The 26,912-nt window shown below is 38.1% G+C and overlaps 2 protein-coding genes across 11 annotated transcripts in view; one reads left to right on the top strand and one right to left on the bottom strand.

Moving 5' to 3' along the window:
• Positions 1–26,912, bottom strand: part of CHODL (chondrolectin) — a 574,497-nt gene that overhangs the window by 394,558 nt on the left and 153,027 nt on the right. For all 6 annotated transcript variants that reach the window (XM_047875558.1, XM_047875561.1, XM_047875556.1 and 3 more), the window contains one exon: positions 18,130–18,164. The gene's annotated coding sequence lies outside the window, so the exon portion shown is untranslated. The remainder of the gene's footprint in view (positions 1–18,129; positions 18,165–26,912) is intronic.
• The window catches only part of CC2H21orf91 (chromosome C2 C21orf91 homolog), a 32,589-nt gene continuing 25,530 nt past the window's right edge, over positions 19,854–26,912 (top strand). The window contains exons 1-2 of one of the 5 annotated variants that reach the window (XM_047875551.1): positions 19,854–20,145; positions 21,050–21,183. In XM_047875551.1, the coding sequence (XP_047731507.1) occupies positions 20,012–20,145; positions 21,050–21,183 (268 nt within the window). In that variant the 5' untranslated portion in view covers positions 19,854–20,011. The other 4 variants (XM_047875547.1, XM_047875550.1, XM_047875549.1 and 1 more) reach the window with 4 other exon arrangements.

Raw genomic sequence — 26,912 nt, 5'->3', positions numbered from 1 at the left:
TTAAAAATAGACCTACCCTGTGACCCAGCAATAGCACTGCTAGGAATTTATCCAAGGGATACAGGAGCACTGATGCATAGGGCCACTTGTACCCCAATGTTCATAGCAGCACTCTCAACAATAGCCAAATTATGGAAAGAGCCTAAATGTCCATCAACTGATGAATGGATAAAGAAATTGTGGTTTGTATACACAATGGAGTACTACGTGGCAATGAGAAAAAATGAAATATGGCCTTTTGTAGCAACGTGGATGGAACTGGAGAGTGTGATGCTAAGTGAAATAAGCCATACAGAGAAAGACAGATACCATATGGTTTCACTCTTATGTGGATCCTGAGAAACTTAACAGGAACCCATGGGGGAGGGGAAGGAAAAAAAAAAAAAAAAGAGGTTAGAATGGGAGAGAGCCAAAGCATAAGAGACTGTTAAAAACTGAGAACAAACTGAGGGTTGATGGGGGGTGGGAGGGAGGAGAGGGTGGGTGATGGGTATTGAGGAGGGCACCTTTTGGGATGAGCACTGGGTGTTGTATGGAAACCAATTTGTCAATAAATTTCATAAAAAAAAAAACAAATTGAAAACTAAAATAAGACTGTAAAAAAAAATAATAAAGTTTTATTTATTTAAAAAAAAAATAAATAAATTCTTCCTTTACTTAAATGTAGAATCCAATTAACCAATAAATAAATATGGTAATCTCCATCTTAATTTCAATAATCTGTTTTTGAATAGTTCTGTACAAAAATGCTAACTGGGAACCTATTATGATTTAAATAAGAAAAATTTATAATGTGGCACATATCAACCACAAACCCACAGCTAACTTCCTAAAACTCAGTAAAATACCTCTAAATAAATCATAAACCATCATGTTAGGATGTAAAACGCTTAAAAAATTACTTCCCAGTAGCCAACAAATTAATACAGCTAATAACTAGTTATTTGGTATATAGCAATATATTGAATACCTCCTGTCTGAAGGCTCAAAACCTTCCCAAAATATCAACATGTGACCCTGATGTTGTGGTTGAAATAACTCAAATACTTGTCCATGCATTGTTTCATTGAAAATATTTCGTTGGGGCCCTGGGTGGCTCAGTCAGTTAAGCATCCAACTCTTGATTTCAACTCAGGTCATGATCTCATGGTTCATGGGATCAAGTCCCACATCAGGCTCTGTGCTGACAGCATGGAGCCTGCTTGGGATTCTCTGTCTCTCCCTCCCTCTCTTTCCCTCACTCAAAATAAATAAATAAACATTTTTAAAACAAAGAAAATATTTTGATTTTTCATTTCATTGATAACTAATCGTGTTGCATTTTTTAAGGTACTCAGTGGGTATTTGTATATTTTCCTTTGTTAAATGTCTCTTCATGTATTTAAGTTACTTCGTTTATTCAATGTATGTATTTTTATTGTTGAGATATAAGAGTTTCTCTATATTCTGGGTACGAGTCCTTTGTCAAATATATGTAGTGTGGATACTCCCCCCAACCCTGCTTGTAGTTTGCTTTTCATTTTTTAAGTGTCTTTCAAAGAGCAGAAACTTTTAATTTTGATGAATCCAATTATTCAATTGTTTCTTTTCTAGTTAGTGATTTCTATAAGAAATCTTTACCCACTTCAAGGTCACAAAGATATTTTTGTGTTTCTTTCTTCCAGAAGTTTATACACACTAGGATGGCTGAAAATAAAGGTTGACAACACTTAATGCAGGAAAGGATGTGGAGCAACCAGATCACTCATAAATTGCTGCTGAACTTGCAAAATAGTACAAGCACTTTGGATGTTTCCTTGGTAGGTTCTTATGATGTTAAACAAACAGCTAAAATATGACCCAACAATTCTACTCTTAAGTATTTACTCAAGAGAAGTGAAAACACGTTCACTAAAAGCTTATTTAACAAAAATACTTACAGCAGCCATATTCTTAATAGCTTAAAACTGGGAACCACGCAATCATCCAACAACAGGCAGCAGATGAACAAACTGTAGTATATTCATATAATGAGGAATGAACTAGTGCTGCATACAATATGGATGAACCACAAAAATGTGGTGAACAAAAGAAGCCAGACACAAAAGAGTATTTGTTTTATGACCCCATTTACAGGAAATTCAAAACAGGTAAAACTAATTGATGTTGATCAAAGTTAGATGAGTGGTTGCCTTAGGGGGAAAGAAAGGAGACTGACCAGGAAGGGGTACAAGGGAATTTTCCAAGGTAGCAGACATGCTCTATGTCTTGACAATGGTGTGGATTACGTAAGTATATTGATTCATTATTGAATTGTACACTTAAGATGTATACATTCCACATGTAAATTATACCTCACAAAATGTACATCATCATATTGCATGGGCACAGCTGAGAGCTATGTATATTTTATGACATTTGGGTATTAAAAGTCACAAGCATTCTGCTGGAAAATGTTAAACTGGGAGAAATCCTGTTGGGGTATGCCTGTATTTCCTGTATGCCTGCAAAGATCTGTCCTTGCCTGTGCCCTTTTAGACGCAAGTAGAGAGTCAGATTATGTGCTGGAAGTTGTTAGACTCTGGATTACAAGATTTTAACTCAGTGGGAATCCAAACAGTGGGGCTGTGTTCTCCCCTATTAGATCGGTACTATTGGCAAGTGCCAAAAGTTAATTCTATCTCTACCTATAGTTGCAAGTACAAAATATGGTATAATAAGATTTTATTTATAAAATAAAAAAGTTGAAAAAGATTTCCTTAGCTATAAAATTAAATGTAACCCTTCTTCCCAAGGACCAGAGAAAGTATATTACTCAATTAGTGATGGATTACCTGCTGAGCATCCAACCTAGTGTTCATAGTACAAATGAGGCCACATAACTGTGGGTAAAGCATGAACTAAACCTCTTGTCCTTTATGACTAAACTTGACCTTGGATTAACTTTATAACACTGTTTCTCTGGAAACCTGAGAAGGGTAGATTGGAAGTGGTACTACTAGGTAATATTTCTTATGATAAAAAAAACCACAAATCGCATCTAGCAGGAGAGAAACTACATACGAACTAAGAATACCTTGTGGGAAATCATAGCTTTGGGCTCCCTAAGTGTGATGATTCTCATAAACTGACAGGCCCCTTGCAGGGACTCAGGAATTTATGCCCCCTGATTGGTGTGAGGACTGCGATCAGAAGTCTTATTGAAGAGGAGTGCTGAATGCTGACCTTCTAGCAAGTTCCATTTCCAAGCCCATATTCCTCTAAATGAGTCTGATGCCAGGTACACCCTATGGAAGTCTTGTGAGTCAGAATTTTTAGAGACTACCCTGGTGGGTATTGCAATAAGTCGGCTCACAATATGCAATACCATACATAGAATAAATATGTCTCTCATGATCATGGGAAATTCGTTGCTCATAGAGTCATTCTCATCTCTGTTCCACAGATAAGTCATTCTTCAATGCTAGAATATAAAGTAGAGATGGCAAGTGCTCCTGTACAGTAATAGGAGTGTCACAAACATAAAATACCATATGAAATACTTTGACCTCCTTAGAAGAAAGGCATTATAAAAGTCTAAGTATACTTTGGTACAGGCATAGTTGCTAGCTTTGGTATCTTTCACATTTTTATATCCTCTATTTTTTACTTTCTTCACAGATGTATACGTAACTGGTTTGTCTCTTTAAAAACCACAAGTTTACATGTATCACAAATGAAAATTATAATCTCTCTTCTACATTGGTTAACTGCACCTGGTTATTAAACTTCACAAACCAAAAGCAAATAAAGAAAACTGACAAATACCATTAGAGAAGTCAGTGACCACAGAGTAGACAAGACTAAAGAATGGAAATAAAAGCATTCTAAAGCAGAGAGAAATAATTAAGGATTCTTAGACTTAAAGGTATTTGATATAAACTTTAAATAAATAAAGCAAACTGAGAGTAGTTCCTGAACAGTTTCCATTGGCATATAAATTAATCTGTCAGATCTGTCAGAAATCAGTGTACTGCCCTGAGTCACTATCTTTTCTTGAGTTTGCCATACAAGCTTTTTTCCTACATAAACTTTTAATGAGCTTAACATAAAATGTAAGCCAGTGAACCTAATATTATATAATGCACTTTAGAGAGATTATGCATCCTAAGCATACATGCATTTGTCATTTGAACTTCAATTATGAAAAAGAGCTGGATACAGTCAACTTCCCTTACTGAGTTTTAGGTATAAAGCCCACATCCTCATTTGGCAGCTAACATTATCATTCATCTGCACACTAAATGGCTTTGCAAAAAAAAAAAAAAAAAAGTTAAACATATTAAAGACTAGATAGCTAGCTTTGGATGATAAAGCTGCAAAGCTTTTTTGTTTTCTTTGATTTTTGCAGACAAAAAAAAACAAAAACAAACTATAGTTTCCCAGATGATTAAACTGAAATATTTAACACTCTGCAATTCTAATTTATTCTCTAGGCATGCATGAAAATTTTACCAATAGCCTGTAGCAGCGTACTTAAGCTGCCACAAGTTAATCAACACACCGTACCCACAGTCAGTTCCATTTTCCCTGGGGTTTAAAAAGGACCCATTGGTGGACATAGAGGAGAAAGAGGCAAACTATCTTACCTGATTCCTTAACTCTATAATCTTCTCCACCAATGGGTTTATGTCAGAATAAATAGAACATAAATAATATGACCAAAATTGCCTATATTCGTACTATTCCTTAAAGCCTCCCTCAAATGGTAACTGAGAGTAAAATCAATGTGGACCCATTGCAGAGATGATAGGCTACCTCTAGCCATGTTGGTCTACCTAGAAGACTAACCAATTCTACTAGTTATACTGAATTTGAAAGTTAATAAACACTTGCTCTGTGATAACAATGTGCTAGATACAAGTCTTCTAATTACAATGGGGTTATATCCCTATAAATCCATTCATTGTAAGTTAAAAATATCTTAAGTTGAAAATACACGTAATAAATCTAACCTACGAAACATCATACCTCAGTCAAGCCTACCGACATTACATTAGCCTCCAGTTGGGCAAAATCATCTAACACAAAGCCTATTTTATAAAAAGTTTATTTATTTATTTTACAATAAAGAATATAATAAAAAGTATCTTGTGAAATTTATTAAATACGGTACTGAAAGTTAAAAAGGGGTTGGAAGTGTATCTGTTGCTTACCCTGGTAAGCAGTGGCCCCTGTAGCCCCATGTCTCAACACAGTATGGCACCACGTATCACTAGCCCAGGAAAAGATCAAAATTCAGGATTCAAAGTATGACTTCTAAATGCGTATCACTTTTGCACCGTCATAAACTCAAAAAATCATTAAGTTGCGGGGTGCCTGGGTGGCTCAGTCAGTTAAGCATCTGACTTCAACTCAGGTCATGATCTCAGGGTTCGTGAGTTCGTGCCCCACGACGGGCTCTGTGCTGATAGCTCAGAGCCTGGAGCCTGCTTCGGATTCTGTGTCTCCCTCTCTCTTTCTGCCCTTCCCCCCTCTCAAAGATAAATAAATACTTTAAAAAATTGTTAAGTTGAAGCACTGTAAGTCAGAGACTGTGTAACTGTGATTATTTGTTCATACCCCTATTGTCAATTCCTTGAGGATATGCATGAACTGTATCTTATTAATCTTTTTACTCTAAGTTTTGCATATAGCCTGATATATCGTAAACTTAATAATGAGTGAATGGACAAATGGTTAAATGAGTAGCAGTATGGCAGCCAATTAGTCTGAGCAGCTACTAAAATTACTGCTACTGTATCAGTTAGAATATTTTCAGCTACAATAAACAAGTAACAGAATAGCAGACAAAAAAAAATGGATTAAATAAAGTAGATATTGATTATCTCACTTTAAAAGGGAGTGATTGAATTATGTCATATGGGTCCAAGTTCTTTCTTGCCATCTTTCAACCTCAGTATGTCAGTGCTGTCTGCCTTCATGATCACAAGACGGCTGCTAAAGCCTCAACACCACACTATCACAAGAATAAAGAATAGCCAAAGCAGAAAGGAAGAGAGTGAGCAGGAAAAAAAGAAAAACAAAAGCCAAACAAACAAAAACAATTTTCTTTTCTTTCCAGAGGTTCTCCATCTTAACACACTTTTGCTTACCTCTCACTAAGCCAAGACTGGGTCACTTGTCCATTGTTAGGCTGAACAAAGAAGAATGGAATTTCCACAACTGGCATAGAAACTCTATGGCTAGAGAACAGAGAACAAAGATGCATCCTCCCTGCCTTACGCTACCAAATACACAAAATGAGGATTCTGTTTACACGGAAGATGAAGAAATGGTTGTAACCCCCAGTATCTGCAGAGCTCACTAACAGCATGATATATAGAAGATCTTAAAGAGTCTGCATACTCTCAAATCATTCATTCATTCAACAAATATTTGTTAAGCACTTATTATGTGTCAGACAGACACTATTCTGCATCCCTGGGTTACAACATAGAGAAAAAATATAATTCCAAACATCATAGAATTTACAGCATAGAGGAGAAAAACAGACAATAAACAATAACAAAAAGATATATATCACATATATAAATATATATATAACTATTTCATATATATATGGAAGTGATTTGGTTTTATTTTTTAAGATCAGGGCAAAGTGGGACTGGATGGAAGATAAGAATAGAGAAGGCCTCTTAAGAAAGTGACAGTGATTTGAAGGTAAAAAAGGCAAAGATTAAGGCCCTGGCCTAAAAAGCTGACTGATTCTGGATTCTAAATGGCAGAAGGTCAGATTGTTGCTTTCTCAGCCCAGTCTAATTGTTCAGATGGCCTCAAGGTAGCTGCCATTAAAATGAAAGAACATATCAAAAAGGAAGAGTAAGAAAGCAAAACCCTAAGTACTGTGCAGAATATATGTAAAAAAAAAATTTTGGTTGTGCTTATAGACACGCTGGAAGAAAAAAAAAATGGAGCTTACTAAAACTGCAGAAATTGTGTTGTTAAAGAACCTATGAGCCTAAGAATCAAGGAACCATGTGACTCTTTGAAGTCTTAAAACAACCTATGGGCCTACAAACAACTGCAAAATATATGCAGCCCCCAGGGAGAACATATTCCCAAAGCCAATTTCAGATGTGACCAAGAGAAATAGTAGACAAGATAGGTCCTCCCAGACAGAGAAGCAGAGGCCACAGACAGCAATGGACAAGAATTCCTTCCCAGGGAGTGAAACAGGGTGCACTGGAGGGGCCTCATCCACTGCCAGAGCACAGGTCTTTGACACTGCTGTCCTGCTGATCTCCATCAGTGCTAGGAACCAGTGACTGCGGTTTCTCATTCTTCTCTTTTCTGAATAGAAGTTTTAATTTTCTGATCCACCTGAGCTACATTTGGACATGAATGAAGAGACAGATCATTACCCAGGACTCGTTGGATTTAAGCTGAATACAGAAACTGGATGATCCTTTGAGTGGTCTCCCTTGGAAAGGGGTGAGTGTGCTCTACGTGTCTTGCTTGGAGAAAGGATGAATGTGAGAAGGATACACACAGAAACCTGGCAGCCAGATCTGTAGGCTGTGGGAGACACCATAGCAGCCCACCAATATCCATCCAGCCCTTATTCTTGGGTATATAATCAGATTATATATATAATCTATATATATATATGTAGATAATGTATATAATCAGGTTATTTCCTAGTCTCCCTTGTAGACTGATGCAATCATGTGACTAAACTCTCAGCAATAGGGGCACCCGGGTGGCTCAGTCAGTGGAGCATCTGACTTGATTTCGGCTCAGGTCATGATCTCACAGTTCTTGAGACTGGGCCCGCATCAGACTCTGTGCTGACATTGCGGAGATTGGTTGGGATTCTCCCTCTCTCTCTCTCTCTCTCTTTCTGCACCTCCCTGCTCATGTAATAAATAAACAAATAAATAAACAAATACATACATACATAAATAAATTCTCAGTGATAATATGTGGGTAAATGGGATATGTGCCTGCCTTGTCAGGACTGGGGCCTGTAAGAGTGGTGTACCTCTGATGCACTGTTCCCCTTTCCACTGGCTGCAACTTGGATGTGGTGAACAAGCCCTGAGACCGTGCACCTGATGACAAGGTCCTATAGGATGAAGGAGTCACAAGAAGGAAGAGTCCTGGTCCTTGAAGCAGCATTCACAAGAGTGGAAGAGAGCTGCTACGACCTGGAGCACCCTCGACTATTACTCGTTCCTGAAGTCTCTGATTTTCTAACTCTATGTGTACGACTTAGTATACACTAACATAGAAATTTAACTCCCTGGCTGATGCAGAAATTATCTTCTATATATTTCAAGATGGTTAAAAAAAAGAATATAATTCACTTTAGAAAGCTTTTGTCTTAGTTTGGGCCCATAGACTACTAGATGGGTTACAAATGACACAAATTTATTTCTCACGGCTCTGGAGGCTGGAAGCTAAGATTAAAGTATTGGTGCATTCAGTGTCTGGGGAGAGCCCATTTCCTGGTTCATAGACAGACATCTTTTTGCTGTGTCCACATGTGGCAGAAGGGTAAGAGAGCTCTCTGGGATCTCTTTTATAAGGACACTAATTCCATTCATGAGGATTAAGTCACCTCACCAAAGACCTCACCTCCTTATACTATCACATTGGTGATTAGGATTTCAACATATGAATTGGGGGGAAGGGACATAAATGTTTATTGTAGTTTGCTTTCAAAATAGCTAAAATTTTTAAAGTTTTGAAAACATTTTTGTTATTTTGGAAAAAAATTGTGGAGGAACCACTCATTTTCTACAGATTATGGATACATGAATCATTACTAAACAACACGTAAGATTTAGAAGAATAATGAAGAAAAAGACAGAAAAATATTATTTGCCAATGTAGTATTCAGACACCTTTATAGTGCTACATCAATTAAAACGCAAGTATACTTCAATGTCATTAAAAACGCCATTCCAAAAGCAATCACTTAATGCCTGTCTCTTCCACTAGGTCATAAATTTCTCAAGAATGATTATTTTGCTTTCTACTGTATAATTAATACCTGGCATAATATCTCACATACAATGAGCATTTAATAAAAATGTGTTCAATGATCAAATGAAAAAAAAATTAATGTTTAATTAGTTTTAACTTTTATGAAAAAAGACTGTGTTTTGGTTTTGGTGGGGTTTTTTTGAGAGAGAGAGAGAGCACGAGCCTGGGAGGGGCAGAAAAAGAAGGAGATAGAGAATCTTAAGCAGGCTGCATGCCCAGCAGCCTGACACAGGCTCTCTATCTCATGAACTGTGAGATCATGACCTGAGCCAAAACCAAGAGTCCAATGCTTAACCAACTAAGCTACCCAGGTGCCCCCAAAGTACCATGTTTAATAGACACCTGAAACACAAAAAGTTGTATTTTTTCTCACTCACCCTGAATGCTACCATTTCCCATCAACAAATATTTTGGAATAAAGAAAATTATGAAAATTTGAAATTCTTAAATTTAAAATTTTATATCTAACTCAATAGGCACATCAATAGTTAACTCAGAAATATGTCTGCATTTCCATTTCTAGCTTGAGTATTCCACAGCTAGACATTTGATATTTATACAATGAAATATAAAAATAAACCTCTAATAAAATTTTATGAAATGGACTCTTCTCTAACTTTAGACATCAATCCCAAACTTTCCTTTTATCACCTTGAATTTAGCAGTGGGAACTGTGCACATTACTAAAGACTGGATTTGGCCCACAGTAAAAAAAAAAAAAAAAAAAAAAAAAAAAAATCAATAGCTTGGTAGTTACCTCCCAATCTCCTCCCAGCAATGCCAACAGTGAATTTATCCACAGACTGGAAATAGTTTTGGTTTGTTCTGCCTGCACAGCAGGACAATGGATCAGCAGACAGTTTACCCATAATGTCAGCATTACTGAAACTATAGGTGGTAAATCCCTTTAATGCAAATATTTGTATCCCAAACTCTCAAAGGGATGCTTGTCTAAGCTTAAGAGAAGACATAATTTTAAGAGAGACATTTTCTTTAGGGTTAAGGATTCCAATACAGCAGCACTAGACTTCATCTCAAATACTGTTAAGGATTAGACTTTTAGAAAATGGATTGACAAAGCGGAAATAAGCCCCCCGCACTGTTCAATTTGAGGACAATGCAAAAAGAATTCTAAAACAAATCATCAACTTTTGTGTTCTTGCTTACTAAAAATGAGGAATAGTTTAAAAAGGCATTTTAACCTCAAATATATTAAGCATGCATAGAATCTAAGTATGAAAATTTAGTCTTCAGTGTTTATTAACCAATTTTAATTTTTAATATGTGATTCATTCACTCACACTCCTCTACAACAAATATTTATTGAGCACTGCAGCAGAGATTGCTTGTGGCCTGCTCCAATATCCTCACTCCTTTAGAAGCCCTGAGTTTTAATTGAGCACACGGACGCTGAAATAAAGACCTGACACCCTAGTTTCCCTTTCAGCTAGGCTCTTAAGAGGGGTGGTCAGAAATGTTATGTGGCAGCTTCTGAGACATAGCCCTAAAAAGCAGCTGGCATGTATTCTGTGCTCTGCCTTTTCACCTTCCTCCACCCTGCTGTTTGGAACGTGGTTCTAATGAAAGAGCCTATGTCCTGTACACAAACAAGAGACCCACCTCGTAGAGATGATTGAGCAGAAAGCTAGAAGGATCATGAATGCCTAAGGACTTTGTGAATCAGTTACCACACCCGCCCTAGACTGCCCACCTCTAGACTTTAATGGAAAAGAAAAAAGTCCTATCTTTTAAAGTCACTGTTCTTTGGGGTTTTTATATTGCTTGCGGTGAAATCTAATCCTAATTGATACAAGATATTTGTAAGATATTTTAAGTGTTGAAATAAATACAAGATGAGTAAGGCAGAATTCCTGTACACAATCAGCTTAAAATTTAGCAATGAATACTGAAGTATAAACAGCACCAGAGTGGATTATAATAGTTTTTGCCTGTTTATTATGATTTCAAAAGAACTCTCTTCTTCTGATAACAGCATCCATTTTCCTTTGGAATAACTCTTCTCATATACCATAAGATCAAGTTTCAATACCTGTAGCCCCATTCCTGAGCCAACCCGTAATTTGAGAAGGTGGGGAGGAAGGGAGAGATGGAATGTAATCTAAGCCTGGCCAATTAAAGTACTAGCCATTGTAACTGATTCAGGAATGAGCATATGAATTAAACTTGGCCATTTAGAATCCCACTGTATTAACAGCTATCACTGCAATATGTTGCATATCAAAACAAACCATAAGTTAGTGCTTACAGCAACAAACATCTATCATGGGGCTGCAGGTCAGCTGAATTTACCTAGCTTTAGGCTGAAGATTAAGCCCAGGCCTGCTCCACATCTCACATGCTCCTTGGACCAGCAATCATTTGGGTAAAGTTCTCATGACAGGTGGCAAAGGTAAAGAAGCCAAGCTAAACCACACAAGTACATTTACGGTCTCTGCTCATGTTGCATTTGTTAACACTTCATTGGAGAGGGCAAGTATATTCTGCCCAAGGTAGTGAATTGTAAGGTCACTCAGCAGAGGGAGAGTATGAAGAAGTAGAAATAACAATGTAATAAATTATGCACATATCTTGAGTTTCTGGTGCCTTCAGAGTCATGGTATTAAAAAGTTCTAAGCCATGGGGCGCCTGGGTGGCGCAGTCGGTTAAGCGTCCGACTTCAGCCAGGTCACGATCTCGCGGTCCGGGAGTTCGAGCCCTGCGTCAGGCTCTGGGCTGATGGCTCAGAGCCTGGAGCCTGTTTCCGATGCTGTGTCTCCCTCTCTCTCTGCCCCTCCCCCGTTCATGCTCTGTCTCTCTCTGTCCCAAAAATAAATAAACGTTGAAAAAAAAAAAAGTTCTAAGCCAGTGGCATCATATGCCCATCATGCAGGCTAAATGGATGAGGCACATCTCCAACAGCAGCGAAAGATAACACACGAAGAAAAGCAAAGATGGCAGGGGTGAGATATGGATGGATAGATATTGCAAGTATACTGAATCCTTTTTTTTTGTTAAGTTTTTATCCATTTATTTTTGAGAGAGAGACAAAAAGAGAGAGAAGGGGAGGGGGAGAGAGAGAGGGACAGAGGGAGAATCTCAAGCAGGCTCCACACTGTCAGTGCAGAGCCCGATGCAGGGCTCAAACTCACAAACTGAGCCAGACCCAAGAGCCGGTCGCTTAACCAACTGAGCCACCCAGGTGCCCCTGAATCCTAATCCTTTACTTTAAAATGTACACAATGCCAGTGGTGCCTGGGTGGCTCAGTCAGTTGGGCGTCTGACTCTTGATTTCAGCTCAGGTCATTATCTCACAGTTTGTGGGATCAAGCCCCACATTGGGCTCTGTGCTAACAACGTGGAGCCTGCTTGGGATTCTCTCTCTCCCTCTCTCTCTCTATCCCTCCACCACTTATGCACATGCATGCACACACTCTCTCTCAAAATAAATAAACTTTTAAAAAAAGAAGAAAGAGGCAGCTTCTTCTCCAACTTCGCCTACCCCTTCCATCACTATCTTCATGCCTGTTAGAAAATATGTTTGTAAAGTAGCCATTCTGTACTCTTCAGAGGAAATCCAGAATAGTTGCAGAGTGGGTAGTCTTGACAATGACTAGCCAACAGACAGAGTTTGTTCCTCTGATTTTGTTCTGTGAAACAGAACTTCACTCAATTCAGATAACGTTAATCAGGTTTTCTGTTACTTGTACCTGAAAGAATTCCTAACTGCTTTAAGCCTGAAGTCAAGGTAATATCTGTTTTAGGTCAAGAACCAATTATATAACTTGTCTTTGTATATTACTTTACACATTTTTGTTTATAACAAAATGTGTTTATAACACATTTTTGCCCATGCTATTGAGTTGAAAGGATTGCAGCTAAAGATAAAATCCTTGACTATCCAAGTAAATAAGTTAGGTTTTACCAAATAAGTTGGTAAACTGGCAGGCCACTGTAACTGTCTAAATGCTAAATAGATTTATATATTACTGTTATGAGAAAGTCAAGAAATCAGCACATGTTTGGGGGGAGAAAACTTCATCTGTGTTTATTTCAGAATGGACTCTGAAGGATGGACTGCTAAAACTAGACTGGAAGCAAAGAAATCCTGTGAAGAGGGTCTTGTTTGATGAATGAAGAATTCACTCACAAAGTAAATGATTCCAGCCAGGATAGAGTGAAGAGTACCAGAGTCACTGTTAAAAGTTAGAAAACAGGAGAAAATATATGAAATTTCTGTTTTCAAACACTGAAACACAGGAAAGCAAATAGGAAAAAAAAGAAAAAATGAGGTGAGCCCTACAATTGTGCCAGTTTTATAGCTGGAGGTACTTTTAGGCCATGATCAACACAGGGAGACCGAAAGCAAAGCTGGACTGAGGAGACAAAGATTGAGCTTGGAGAGTATGAAATGTCTGGAAATTGCAGTAAGGAGTTAGAAAGGAAGAACTGTACACAGAAAGAATTTCATAATACCCTTTCTTTAAGTCTTTGCCTGAATACTAAGCTGTGCATGTATAGGGTGAGGGTCCAAGAGAATGGGCAAAAATTAACTACCAGAGGAAAAAAAAAATTACTGGAGAACTACAATCTGAGTGACTACTGGCACTCACATGGGAAAGGGGTCATTTGAGTTTCATCCAATTAGAGTATAGAAACTTTATTAAAGACCTAGGACAGACAACAGAAAGCCTAATCCAAATTCTCTAGAAAAGGACTAGAAAATCCTTAAAACAAAAGGATAATCCAGACCCTCACAAACAAAGTTTAAAAACAAGCCTCAAACGGATCAAGCTGATCCACTACTAGAGTAACAGCCTCCCAAAACAAAGCCCAATACTCTAAAATTCTAAACATCTAATGTGTTGGTTTCACAATGCTGCTGTAACAAACTGATATAAATTTAATGGCTTAAAACTATACCCATCTATTATCTCATTATTCTGTAGGTAAAAAGCCTAAGTACAACATGATTCTGTTGAATCCTCTGTTTAGAACCTCACAAGGGTGAAATCAAGGTGTCAGCAGGGTATTAGAATGAACTTCCAAAACCCGTTCAATTTGCTGGCTGAATTCAGTTCCTCTCAGTTTTAGGACTGAAGTCCCCATTTTCCTGCTAGCTATCAGCTGAAGCCCAGTCTCTGCACCTAGAGCAATGGTGGCTAAAATCTCATGCTTCCAGTCACTTTCATTCCTCCTTCTGCAGCATCTCTCTGACTTTAGTTGGAGAAAGTTCTTTGCTTTTAAGGGCTCATGTGATTAGACTGGGTTTACCCAATAATCTGGGATAATCTCCACATCCTAAAGTCCATAACCTTAATTATATCTGCACAATCCCTTTTGCTATGTTACATACTGTATTTGCAGGAAGCAAGGAGTAGGGTATGAGTGTCTTTGGGGAGCTATTCTACCCACCATGCTCAACAAAGTCCCATTTACAATGTTTAGCATCCAATCAACGCATATCAGATAAAGTGCAGGAAAATATGACTTACATCCAGGAAGAGGAAAAAAATCTGTTAATATATTCTTATATTTTTATGTTATTTTTTAGTAATTTCTACACTCAATGTGCAGCTCAAATTCAATCCCAAGATCAAGAGTCACATGCTCTTCCGACTGAGCCAGCCAGATGCCCCAAAATATCTATTAATGTTAACAGGCAGAAATCAGAGATAATGGAACTAGCAGATAAAGTTTTTAAAATAGTCATTAAAGGGGGTGCCTGGGTGGCTCAGTCAGTTAAGCGTTCAACTTCGGCTTAGGTCATGACCTCATGGTTCATGAGTTAGAGACCCACATCAGGCTCTGTGTTGACAACTCAGAGCCTGAAGCCTGTGTCAGATTCTGTCTCCCTCTCTCTCTGTCCCTCCTCCACTTGCACTCTGACTCTCCCTCTCTCTCTCTCTCTCTCTCAAAAATGAATAAGGGTTTTCTTAATTAAAAAAATAGTTATTAAAAATATATCCAATGTTTTGGGGGATCTGGGTGGCTCAGTTGGTTGAGCAGCAGACCCTTGGTCTCAGCTCAGGTCATGATCTCATGGTTTGTGGGTTCCAGCTCCTTGTCCAGCTCTGCACTGACAGCACCAAGCCTGTTTAGGATTCTGTCTCTCCCTCTCTCTGCCCCTCCCCCATGTGCCTCTCCCTCTCCCTCTCAATAAACTTTAATATACATATATATATTTATATATATACATATATATGTGGAATATATATATATATATATATCCAATGTTTTAAAGAAAAACATAAAGACACTGAGGAAATAAATGTAAGTTAAACAGAAGTAAACAGAATTTTTAAAATATTTAAAATATTAATATTAATATATTTAAAGTATATTTAAAATATTTTTAAAATATAAAAACAGAATTTTAAATATATTATCTGAAATGAAATTTTTACTGGATAAGCATAAGTTAGACACTACAGAAGAAATAGGAAACTTGAAGACTTGTTGATAGAAACTGTAAAAAGTGAAGTACAGAGAGAAAATGTTGAAAAATAAATGACCAGGGCCTTAGTAATCTCTAGTATAATATCAATCAATCTAGCATGTATAATTGCAATCTCATACTATAAGAGAAGATTACATTCTTTTTTATATCTGATGAAAAATATCAACTCCATATTCAAGAGGCTCAACAAGCCCCATGCAGGATAAACATAAGAAAACCAACCAAGACACATCATAATCAAACTGGCTAAGACAATTAAGAGAAGACTGGAAAGCAGATGGGGGCGAGGGGTGGGAGGTGGGGGGAAGACACATTATACGCAAGAACAAAAGTTAAGAAATTCAAAAGGCTAAATCTACCTTCCTAGAATTCTGTATATACAGAACGATTGCTTCAAAACTGAAGGTGACATAAAGACACTGTCAGACAGGGGTGCCTGGATGGCTCAGTCAGGTAAGCATCTCACTCTTGATTTCAGCTCAGTTCTCACTCTTTTGTGAGACCAAGCACCATGCTGGACTCTGCACTGACAGCAAGGAGCCTGCTTGGGATTCTTTCTCCCCCGCTTTCTCTGGCCTTCCTCCCACCTCACACTCACACATGCACGCTCTCTCTCTCTCTCAAAAACAAATAAACAATTAGACCTACCCTATGACCCAGCAATAGCACTGCTAGGAATTTACCCAAGGGATACAGGAGTACTGATGCATAGGGGCACTTGTACCCCAATGTTTACAGCAGCACTCTCAACAATAGCCAAATTATGGAAAGAGCCCAAATGTCCATCAACTGATGAATGGATAAAGAAATTGTGGTTTATATACACAATGGAGTACTACGTGGCAATGAGAAAGAATGAAATATGGCCCTTTGTAGCAACGTGGATGGAACTGGAGAGTGTGATGCTAAGTGAAATAAGCCATACAGAGAAAGACAGATACCATATGTTTTCACTCTTATGTGGATCCTGAGAAACTTAACAGAAACCCATGGGGGAGGGGAAGGAAAAAGAAAAAAAAAAAAGAGGTTAGAGTGGGAGAGAGCCAAAGCGTAAGAGACTCTTAAAAACTGAGAACAAACTGAGGGTTGATGGGGGGTGGGAAGGAGGGGAGGGTGGGTGATAGGTATTGAGGAGGGCACCTTTTGGGATGAGCACTGGGTGTTGTATGGAAACCAATTTGACAATAAATTTCATATATTGAAAAAAAAAAGAAAGAAAAAAAACCAAATAAACATTAATGAAAAAGACATTGTCAGACAAATGATAGCTGAAATAAAATTTGTCAGACAAATTTCTCCAGGGGAAAGAAAATGATACCAGTGGCAATATGGATATACACAAAGGAATGAAGAATGCTGAAATTGGTAAATATGTGGGTAAATATAAAACTTATTTCATGCTCTTATTAAATTTATTTAAAATATAGCTTGTTGAGGAAAAAATGTATTTGGAGTGTATAACACATGTGAAGTAAGATACATGACAATAATAAATGATCAGAGTAGAGAAATATATTATTATAAGCTTCTTATGTTTTACATAAAATGGTATAATATTATTTCAGGTAGATTGTGATAAGTTAAAGATGAATCTACTAAACTCCAGATATTTTTCAGCCCCAAAATACATAAATATATCCATCAATCCCTACACACATAAAATATAGCTAATAGAGGAGATAAAATGAAGAGACAAAATACTAAACAACAAAACAAAAGACTCAACTAATCCAAAGAAGCCCTGCAAAAAGGTAAAAGGAACAAAGAACATATAGAACAAATAGAAAACAAATAATTAGATAGTAGACTTAACCCAACTATATCAATAATTGCATTAAACATAAATGGACTGAACACACCAATTAAAAGACAGAGATTGTCAGACTGAATTTAAAAAGCAAGACACAACTATATTTATCTACAAAAAAAAACCATGTAGTAATATAAAGACAGAAGAGGTAAAAATAAAAAAAGAGAAAAAGATACACATACAAACACTCATTATAAGAAAGCAGGAGTGGCATCAGAGAAAGCAGATTTCAGAAGAACTATTACCAGAAATAAAAAAAATTGTATAGTGATAAAAGGATTAATTCATCAAGAAGACATAACAGCACTAACTGCATAAAATGGTATAACTTCTGGGGCACCTGGGTGGCTCAGTCAGCTAAGCGTCCAACTCTTGACTTCAGCTTGGGTCATAACCTCATGGTTCATGGGATCAAGCCCTGCACCTGGCTCCATGGTGAGCATGCAGCCTGCTTGGGATTCTCTCTCTTCCTCTCTCTCTCTCTCTCTCTCTCTCTCTGCCCCTCCTCTACTCACTCTCCCTCTCTCAAAACAAAAAAAACATTTTTTTAAAAAATGGTATAACTGCTTGGGAAAGCACTTGGGCAATTTCTTTTAAAAGTAAATATGCACTGGGTGCCTGGGTGGCCTAGTCCGTTAAGCATCCGACTTCAGCTCATGTCATGATCTCGCAGTCCGTGAGTTTGAGCCCCGCGTCAGGCTCTGTGCTGACAGCTCAGAGCCTGCAGCCTGCTTTGGATTCTGTGTCTCCCGCTCTCTCTGCCCCTCCCCTGCTCATGCTCTGTCTCTCTCTGTCTCAAAAATAAATAAAAACATTAAACAAAATTTAAAAAAAAAAGTAAATATGCACTTACCATATTACTCATCAATTCCACTCCTAGGTATTTACCTGAAAGAAAGAATACATGAAAACACAAAAAGACTTTTAAATGAATATTCATAATAGCTTTATAATAATAGTTCCAAAACTAGAAACAACTCACAGGGATAACAAATTGTGCAATATTACTCAGTAGTAAAAAGAAACTACTACAAAGCTCATCATAAATTGCAAAAACATGCTGCATGAAAGTAGCCAATCACAAAAGAATACATACCATTTAACTCCATGTATGTGAAGTTCTAGAAAAGTCAAAACTTGCCTTAAGGATATAAATTAAATCAGAGGTGGGGGGAGGTTGACTTGGGAGAGACATAAGGGAATTTGGGGGTTGTGCAAAGGTTCAATAAATTGATTGGCGTGGTGGTTACACAGTGTGTACATTTGTAGAAATTCACTGACTATTTTTAAAATAGGAAAATTTTATTTCTGTAAATTAGGCCTGGATTTCTTAACTTAAACAACAACAAGAAGGGTCAGGAGTTTTAAGGAGAATTAACAGGGTAAAATGCCACAGGAAGTAAGATAATTCTGAGAAATGAAAAGAACTTGTTTCACTGCAAGAAGTGTGATTTTAGAAAACACCTTTATTGAAAAGATGTGTAGAATCCATGATGCAAGACATTTTGGTTATACTTACCTAGACTGAAAAATTCAAATAGAAAAGGCATAGACTATTCTATTTCAGTTAATGCTTCTCAAACTTCTATTTCAAATGTTTCTTTAATGTCCATAGGAATCACCTAAAGGTCTTGTTAAAATGCCGGTTCTGATTCAGGAAATCTTGGGTAAGATCTGAGATTCTACATTTCTAACAAAACACCAGGTGATTCTGATGCTGCTGGTTCATCCACTACACTTTAAGCATCAAGAACACAAATAACATTACTGAGGCATCGATGGTTTGTATCCAGTGCCAATTTGGTCTAGAAGTTTCCCAGATCTATGGAATCCATTCCTATCATCCGTTACATGCAGACTGACAACCCAGCCCGCTTCCTGTCTGTGAATGTAACCAGTGCAGGTGCTTATGATGCTGTGGAAAATAACAGTGATTTTACATCGGCAGCCCTGGGTCCAAGTCCCAGTTCTGTTTCTAACCAACTATAATCTGAGTTTGTCATTCATAGCTATGAAATGAGAGAATAGTTCCGGTTTCTCCTAAACTGTTGTGAAGATTACAACAGAAAATGTAAGCGAAAGTATAGCATGAAGTACAACCTTAAAAAAATAATGGCTTAAAATGTCAAGCAAAGTAGGCAGAAGATTTCAAGTACCACACAGTTTGAGAACAGGGCGGGACCTAAAAATATGAGGCGGGGCTCTGGGATTATCCCGTGGGCGTGCAAGGAATAGACCATATTATACGGAAGGGAAGCCCCATTTAAAAAGTAAGCGTCTGTATTTAACATTATCCCTAAAGGATGAAACCTGAAATCTGAACTTTTCCCTTATTAAATGTTTCAACTGGAACCTAACTCGACGTTCAGTGATACTACTTTTTCAGTCTAGTGATTTCAAACAAAATCCTACCCACGCATTTCTGTCCCCTTCTCCGATCCATTCGTCACTTTTCTGCCCCCGCCCCCTGCGGCCCCCGCCCGAGGGCAGTAGTTTCCACTACGCTGAAGGGGGAGGTGGTAACGGACTCCGGTATCTACTTGCCTCGAGGAGGGGGGTGTATCAGCAACCGTAAGAGATATGGGCCAAGAGACTTGGAATCACGAGAAAATCCTAGCCAAGAACGCGGCGTCGGAGCAAGCGGAGAAAGGCAGGGCCTGCAGCCGCCTGGCCAGCGTTCAGCTTTGCTCTAGGCCGCGTCCCCCCCTGCGCGTCCCCCTACCAGCCTCCGCGGGATGGCACCGGCGGGAGGGGGCGGGGCTGGGCGCGCTGCTGCCTCCTCTGCTGCGGCCGCCTCCGCTGCGGCCGGAAACAATAGTGGAGGAGCCCGAGCCGTGCGGAACGGCTGCTGCGGCGCGCGGAGCCGACGGTAAAGACCTCGCGTCCCGGTCCCAGACCCGCAAGCGCCTCGGCCCCGAGATCCCGCGGTTCCGCCGCCTTCGCGCTCCGAGCCCCGCGGCCCTTCGCACTGCTCATCGCGGGGCGCCTGGACGGAAAGAGAGTCGGACTCGGGTCCGCGGCTTCGTGAGGGACGGGCGCGCCCCCCCAACGCCGGATGTGGAGTGGGGGCCTGGCTCCCCGAGGCGTTGAGTCCCGGGCTGTCCGGCTGCCTTGGCACTTGGACGCCTTCTTGGGTGGGAAGAAGTCCAGGGCGAGGGGTCCCCAAGACTCCTACCAGCTCGGCTTGGACACCCCGGCTCCGGCCGTGTCCGACCCGTGCGGTGGAGACGCTGCCCGGCCTTCGGTGCGGGTCCTTTGGACGCTGCCGGGACGCCCTTTTCGGGTGTTCGCGCTGGCACGTGTGTTTTTCTGCCGCGTATCTCTGATAGGAAGCCTCGCTACATCGAGTTAGCGAAACCCATCAATGAAGTTAGCAAAGCAGTGTCCCGAAGAGATCGTTTTTCCTGAATTTAACAGTGTGAAGTAGGTTGAAAGACCCCTGGCAGCGCTGCTAAGCATTCAGTGCCAGGGCCGGGGATGGGACAGAGCAGAACACCCGCAAACCGCTTTCCTTCAGCTCATCTCCTCAACCAAATGAAGTACGAGATCAAAAAAGGCGCTCAGGCTTAGTGACGCCTATGGCAAGGCTTTAAGTTTTACTAGCTTTGTGACTTTACACGATAAAAGTGTGATACTCAAGTACAAGCATGGCGATGCTTGTTTGATGGGGCTGTGACATTAGATAAACAGCATCCTTCCCCTAGAAGTTCCTGTTATTGCCATACCGTCAAGTTCTTGAAATTGCATAACCTACCCTTTCTGTTTCTTAACAGGGGCACTATGAACGAAGAGGAGCAGTTTGTAAACATTGATTTGAATGATGACAACATTTGCAGTGTTTGTAAACTGGGAACAGACAAAGAAACACTCTCCTTCTGCCACGTTTGTTTTGAGCTAAATATTGAGGGTAAGGATACAGTATAGATTCATTTTAATGGCGTGAACTTTACACAACTGCTTTTGCTGAACTAACTATACGGAAAAACTAAAATTTCTTGAATGATTGGCACTTGTGCCAAGTATGATGTGTGAAGATCTGTGGAAGATAAAAATTTATGGAAGGGAGGCCGAAGTTCTCACAGCTGTGAATTTAAGATAAATCTTTTCCTTTTTTTAATTCCCAGGGTACTAACCCCATTTTTGCTAATATAAAAACAAGGTATGAGCATTGAGTAGGAAACGTGTTTTCTGGTTTGAGACCCTATTAAATTGTCAGGTGGATGCTTTTGTTCGTTGTATATTAAGAATGAACATAACCAAACATTTACATGGATGAGAAAATGTAATTTAATTCCTTTGGCCTTTCATGCTGGTACCTGACTGAGGTGAACGAGAACTCTTTTCCCCAGTCATGTCTTATCTGGAAAAACATTTTTAAATTTTTAGATAATTTCTAAAAGGTGATCACACACACCTTTAATAATTTTTAAAAACTAAAAAGGTTTTTTACATTTCTTAATAGTAATTTTGAAAGTATATGAAAGAGTTCTCCAACTATTAAAAAAAAGTCTCTTATTAAATGTACTATTTGTTTGGATTCGTGTACAGTTAATATGTGTATGGACATTAGTAGTTTGCCCCCAAGAAACATGTGGGATATGTTTCTTTAATCTTGATATTATGATAAAACTCAGGTTTTTAAAAAAAATATTTATGACTCAAACTAAAACGAATCTTAATATTCTTGTGATTAAAAAGTTTATGTGTCATTTGAATTTTGAATTGTAACATATCAGTACAGAGATTTTGTTAGACTTTTAGATTTGGGACAGTTTCAAAACAGTATTTAATTTTTTTTTTTTTCCTGGACTGTATATTTGAAAAATTTCATTACCTTTACTTTTTCTGTTAAGTAACTAGAGATGTGAAATGTTCTTATAGTTAATCCTAATGTATTTGTTGTTACTGTTTTCAGTTTCCTTTTGAGATTCCTGTTAGGACTTTTCAGATATTGTTGTAGGCACCAAATTAATATATTTAGCTATTCTGTAGTAACAAGCCAAAATTGTAATCATAAGTAGACACTAAAATCATAATAAATTGCATGACATTCATCTTCCCCTTACGATCGTATTGGTTATGTTAGTTTTGCCATTTTACCTTCTGGAAGAATTGTAGTTCCTGAGCATGATAGTTGATGGAAGATCATGGATTTCTTGGGAATAAATAGAATACATATAACTTGGGCCTTAATAAGTGTAGTAATTATAACTAATTTGAAAGGACTGACTTAAAAATATGATTCCTCTATAGCATTTAAATTACCATGTCCTTAATTATGCCAAGGTGACAGATCTAAATTTATGTTCTTTGGAAATAGAGTTGGCCCTATATATTCTTCTACATTGTAGATTTTAATTTTGAATGGGCAAAGGCATTAGAAATGATCCAGCCCAAACCTGTATTTTAATTGAAGGAAACTGAGGGTCAAATAATAGAACTGTTCAAGGTTGCAGTGGTGATGGCAAACTGTCATTAGGTGCCAGGCACTGTAGTAAGCACCTTACGTGGATTATCGTATTGAATGAACTCAAAATAGCTCTGGGATGGCTTCTGTTATCCATTTTAAAGGTAATGGGACCTAACCATTGAGACCTTCAAGAAAGGCACTTTGAAGTCACACAGCAGTAATTGACATGCTGGGGTTTGAAGCCTGGTGATCTCCTTCCAGTATATATTTAAGTCCATTGATCTTTTGTCAATAGTTATTTTAATATCGGAAACCCATTTTCCTGAATCTTAATTAGCTATCCTTGCTATTGAGTCAGCCAACATTTCTTAACCAGTGCTTCCTAATAAATCATCATTAGTGGTGTTCATGCTGTGATAGAATTTTTCCACAGAAACCTAAACTTCCATAATTGCTTTTCTAGCCTTTCAAAAATATGCCTTTCAACTTGTTTTCTGTCATTATATAGAGAACATACAAATATTCTTCAGGTACCACCTTTGTAAATATTTCATCTCTGATAACATCTATTTTAATATATAAGCATAACATAAGTCATGTTGTTGAAATAATAGTGATGTGTAACTTAAAAAACAAAGAGTTCTCAATTTGAATCAGAACTGTTTCATTTTATGCTCTACATACACTGAAGATTTTATATTTTAAGTTGTGAATTAAACTTCATGGAGAAAAATTATTTCAGAATTAAATTTTCTTCTCCATTTATCTGATGTTGCTCTTCCAAATATATACATTTTTATACTTAACTACAGTGACAAGCTAGTCTATTATAACCATTTTAACTTAATGTCATAAGATTATTATAGGAGGAAAGGGAATGAGAACTCTGAATTCCACAAAGTTTCAGTTTTCATATCAGTATACAGGTCTTTAAAACTCAATGAAAAAAAGTGATAATAAAGTAATCGCATACCTGAAAAATAACAAGGTATATTCTGGTCTTTGTCGGTAAATCTTTTAAAGTGTTTTAAATTTTCTCTTCCTTATGAAGTTGTTAGCACAATACCAGCCAATAAATATTAGAATATAAGAGGAACTTTTAAAAACAATGGCATTTAACTACAGTAGTTTGGTGTAAGTCTTTGTAGTATGTAATGTTGCTCTTACTTGTTTTTTTAGTTTACTAATTGCTAAATTTGTTCTAAAGCATTCTGTATTCTCCCAGAGGCCAGTTTGAAGAATAATAACAGTTTACCTAATTTTGAGTCCACACATTTGTAGTAAACAGGAAATTTTGTATCTTTTGGGTTGTTGATTACATCAAATCAAAACTGGTCCAATCAAATGGCTTGTTGTTTAAAGCTGTGTACCTGCATATATTTATAAATGAAGATGAAAGAAGAAAGAAATAACAAAAGACAGTCAAATCTTGTTGGAGAGATTTCGTATTCTGAGCATGGCTCTAAATTGCCTTTTTTCTGTGACTTCACAGTAATTAAAAGGAAATGGTACCTATATTTTTTATACTTCCTTGTATACTTCAAGGACCTAAGAAATGTACTTTGAGGACTTAACTGTTTTGAAATGCTTGCAAGATTGATTTTTCTTTGTACCTGTAATTCACATTAAAATAACTTGTCTACTTCTAGGATTAGAAAACAGATGCATAAACTTCCTAATACTCATGGCCTATCCTAGGCTCTAAGACACTATAAACTTTTATGCATGTATAATCAGATACTCTAATATGCATCATAGTTCATGATACTAAAATCTTTACAATTAGTGACCATATTACTACCTTTCCCTAAGCTATTGAGGCTGGGAAGAAGATAGCCCAGGATAGTCAGGAGCCAATAATAAAACTCAGCTGTAATGTAACAAAGTTGGAAATGAAGCTAGAGGGGACAAAAGTCCAGGACTCCAATCTGTTACTTCATACAGTTTTCATTTTCTGCCAAGAGACTGTGCAAATAATTTTTAGAGCATTCTTACCTTCCTCTAATAACTGACTTCCTCTCTTTTCTTTTCTGTGGAGATAAACTTTTTTATAAAACTGGATTGGGGGCGCCTGGGTGGCTCAGTCGGTTAGGCATCCAACTTCAGCCCAGGCCATGATTTCACGGTTTGTGAGTTGGAGCCCCGCGTTGGGCTCTGCTGACAGCTCGGAGCCTGGATCCTGCTTCAGATCCTTCACTCACGCTCTGCCTCATTCTCTCTCTCTCTCTCTCTCTCTCTCTCTCTCTCTCTCAAAAATAAATAAACATTTAAAAAATTAAAAAAAAAAAAGACCGGATTGGTTCCTCTTATGCCAAACAAAGTTTTCAGTCCAACTTGATGGTTGATTAGTAAGCACCACCAATGCTTACTAGTTCGTCTCCGACTTCATTCTCCCCCTAATTTGTTGAAGCTTCTAGAAACTTTTCTAGAAGCTGACCCAAATTCATATCCTTGGTAATCTTTCCAGCAAGAAAAACCTACAGGTGTTTTCTCACTGGTGAACCCAGTGCTTACTTTTAATCTTGTTCTTCCTTGATTTTATGTCTTTGACCAAAACATTGTTCACATGGTTAGTAGTCAGTAGTCAGTGAGCAGTTTGAATCTCAACATTAAATCCTGATTCAGTTTGGTTGTCAAGACTGGTCATTTACTACTCAAAGCCTGCCAATAGCTCTTCCTTTGTCCTGCTTCTGACACACTAGCATCTTTCCACTTAAGTAAAAAGATCCACCTCTTGTGATAGGGAAACTGTATTTATAGCTAACTGTATCTGGCATTAGCCTCTTGTTTCATATAATTGCAAATGTGATATATTGGTATTAACTAAGAGAATACTTTTATTTTTTTTAATTTTTTTATGCTTATTTATTTTGGATAGAAAGAAAGACTGTGAGCAGGGGAGGGGCAGAGAGAGAGGGAGACACAGAATCTGAAGCAGGCTTCAGGCTCTGAGCTGTCAGCACAGAGCCCGATGTGGGTCTCAAACTCGCGGACTGCGAGATCATGACCTGAGCCGAAGTCGGCCACTTAACCAACAGAGCCACCCAGGTGCCCCGAGAATACTTGTAAATATAAAGCTCAGTGTGACTTTTAAACTTTAACTTGGCTATCTTTGATATACTTAGAAATACAGGCACAAAGTTAATTCTTTAACTGCCTTTTAATGTCACTTTAAATAAATTTGAATGCTTTTTAAATGGCTGCAACAGTAAAACCTCATTATTTGGACAGGAGTAGGGAGGGATTAAAGTGGAAAGTAGTTTTAACTGGTGATAAGTTTAAATTATAGAATACTTTAAAAGAAAAATAATTGAATCTAGGCTAACAGAATCTAATGAAGACTTGTGACTTAACTACCAACCCATTTATAAGGAGCCAGGTTCTAGAATCATCCCTGTGCTAATTATGTTTGCCTCTTTTTAGTTACTCCCAGCTTTTCCTCCCTTTTAACTTTGTGAAGCTTTCTAATTCTAAAGTCTAGGATGAATTTAAAACCTAGATCGTACACAAATTTTGATGGGGAAGATACATCCATCAGGAATGAGATCTGGCCGCAAATAACAGGAAATCCAAATAATGTGAAATAAAATGGAATGGATATTTATATCTCCCATATAAAAATAAGTTGGACCTGGACTTGGTATGATAGCTCCCTGATCAGAAGGACTCAAGCTACTTCTGTTTTTGTATTCCACTTCCCTTACCAAATACGTAACTATCTTCAATGTCATCTCATGAGCCAAAGTGGCTGCTGGAACTCCAGCCATTGCTTCCTTATTCTCAGACAAGAAAGAAAGGACAGCAGGACATCTGACAAAAGATGCATATTAGCAGTCTTGCATCTAAAAAGGGGTTTTTCGTGAAGTCCCAGCTAATAGTTTCTTACACATTTCATTGCCCCTAAGAGAAGCTGCTCCAAATAACGTCAGTGTTTCACAAAGATGGGACAAAGGATATTGAGTAGGCAAGAAGTAAAATCAGGCAGAGAGGGGCCTTCCTAGTAATTAAAGGTTATTCCATGTTGGAGACAAACTATTTGAGCTACAGCTAATACTAACAAGTAATGCTCTGATGATTCTTCCAATCCTGGAGTTAGAACTGGAAGGGATTTTAGCGGAATGAGGGATTGTATTCTGAGGATGGGCATGCAGGCAGATCACATGTGGACTTGTTGCCAGAAAGCTGTAAGAGTTTTGAAGTATCTAACCTATCTCATTATGTATCAT

This window comes from Prionailurus viverrinus, chromosome C2, assembly GCF_022837055.1.
Source record: "Prionailurus viverrinus isolate Anna chromosome C2, UM_Priviv_1.0, whole genome shotgun sequence".
NCBI lineage: Eukaryota > Metazoa > Chordata > Mammalia > Carnivora > Felidae > Prionailurus > Prionailurus viverrinus.
The sequence above is the reverse complement of the archived record's forward strand: the minus strand, read 5'-3'. Positions and strand labels throughout refer to the sequence as shown.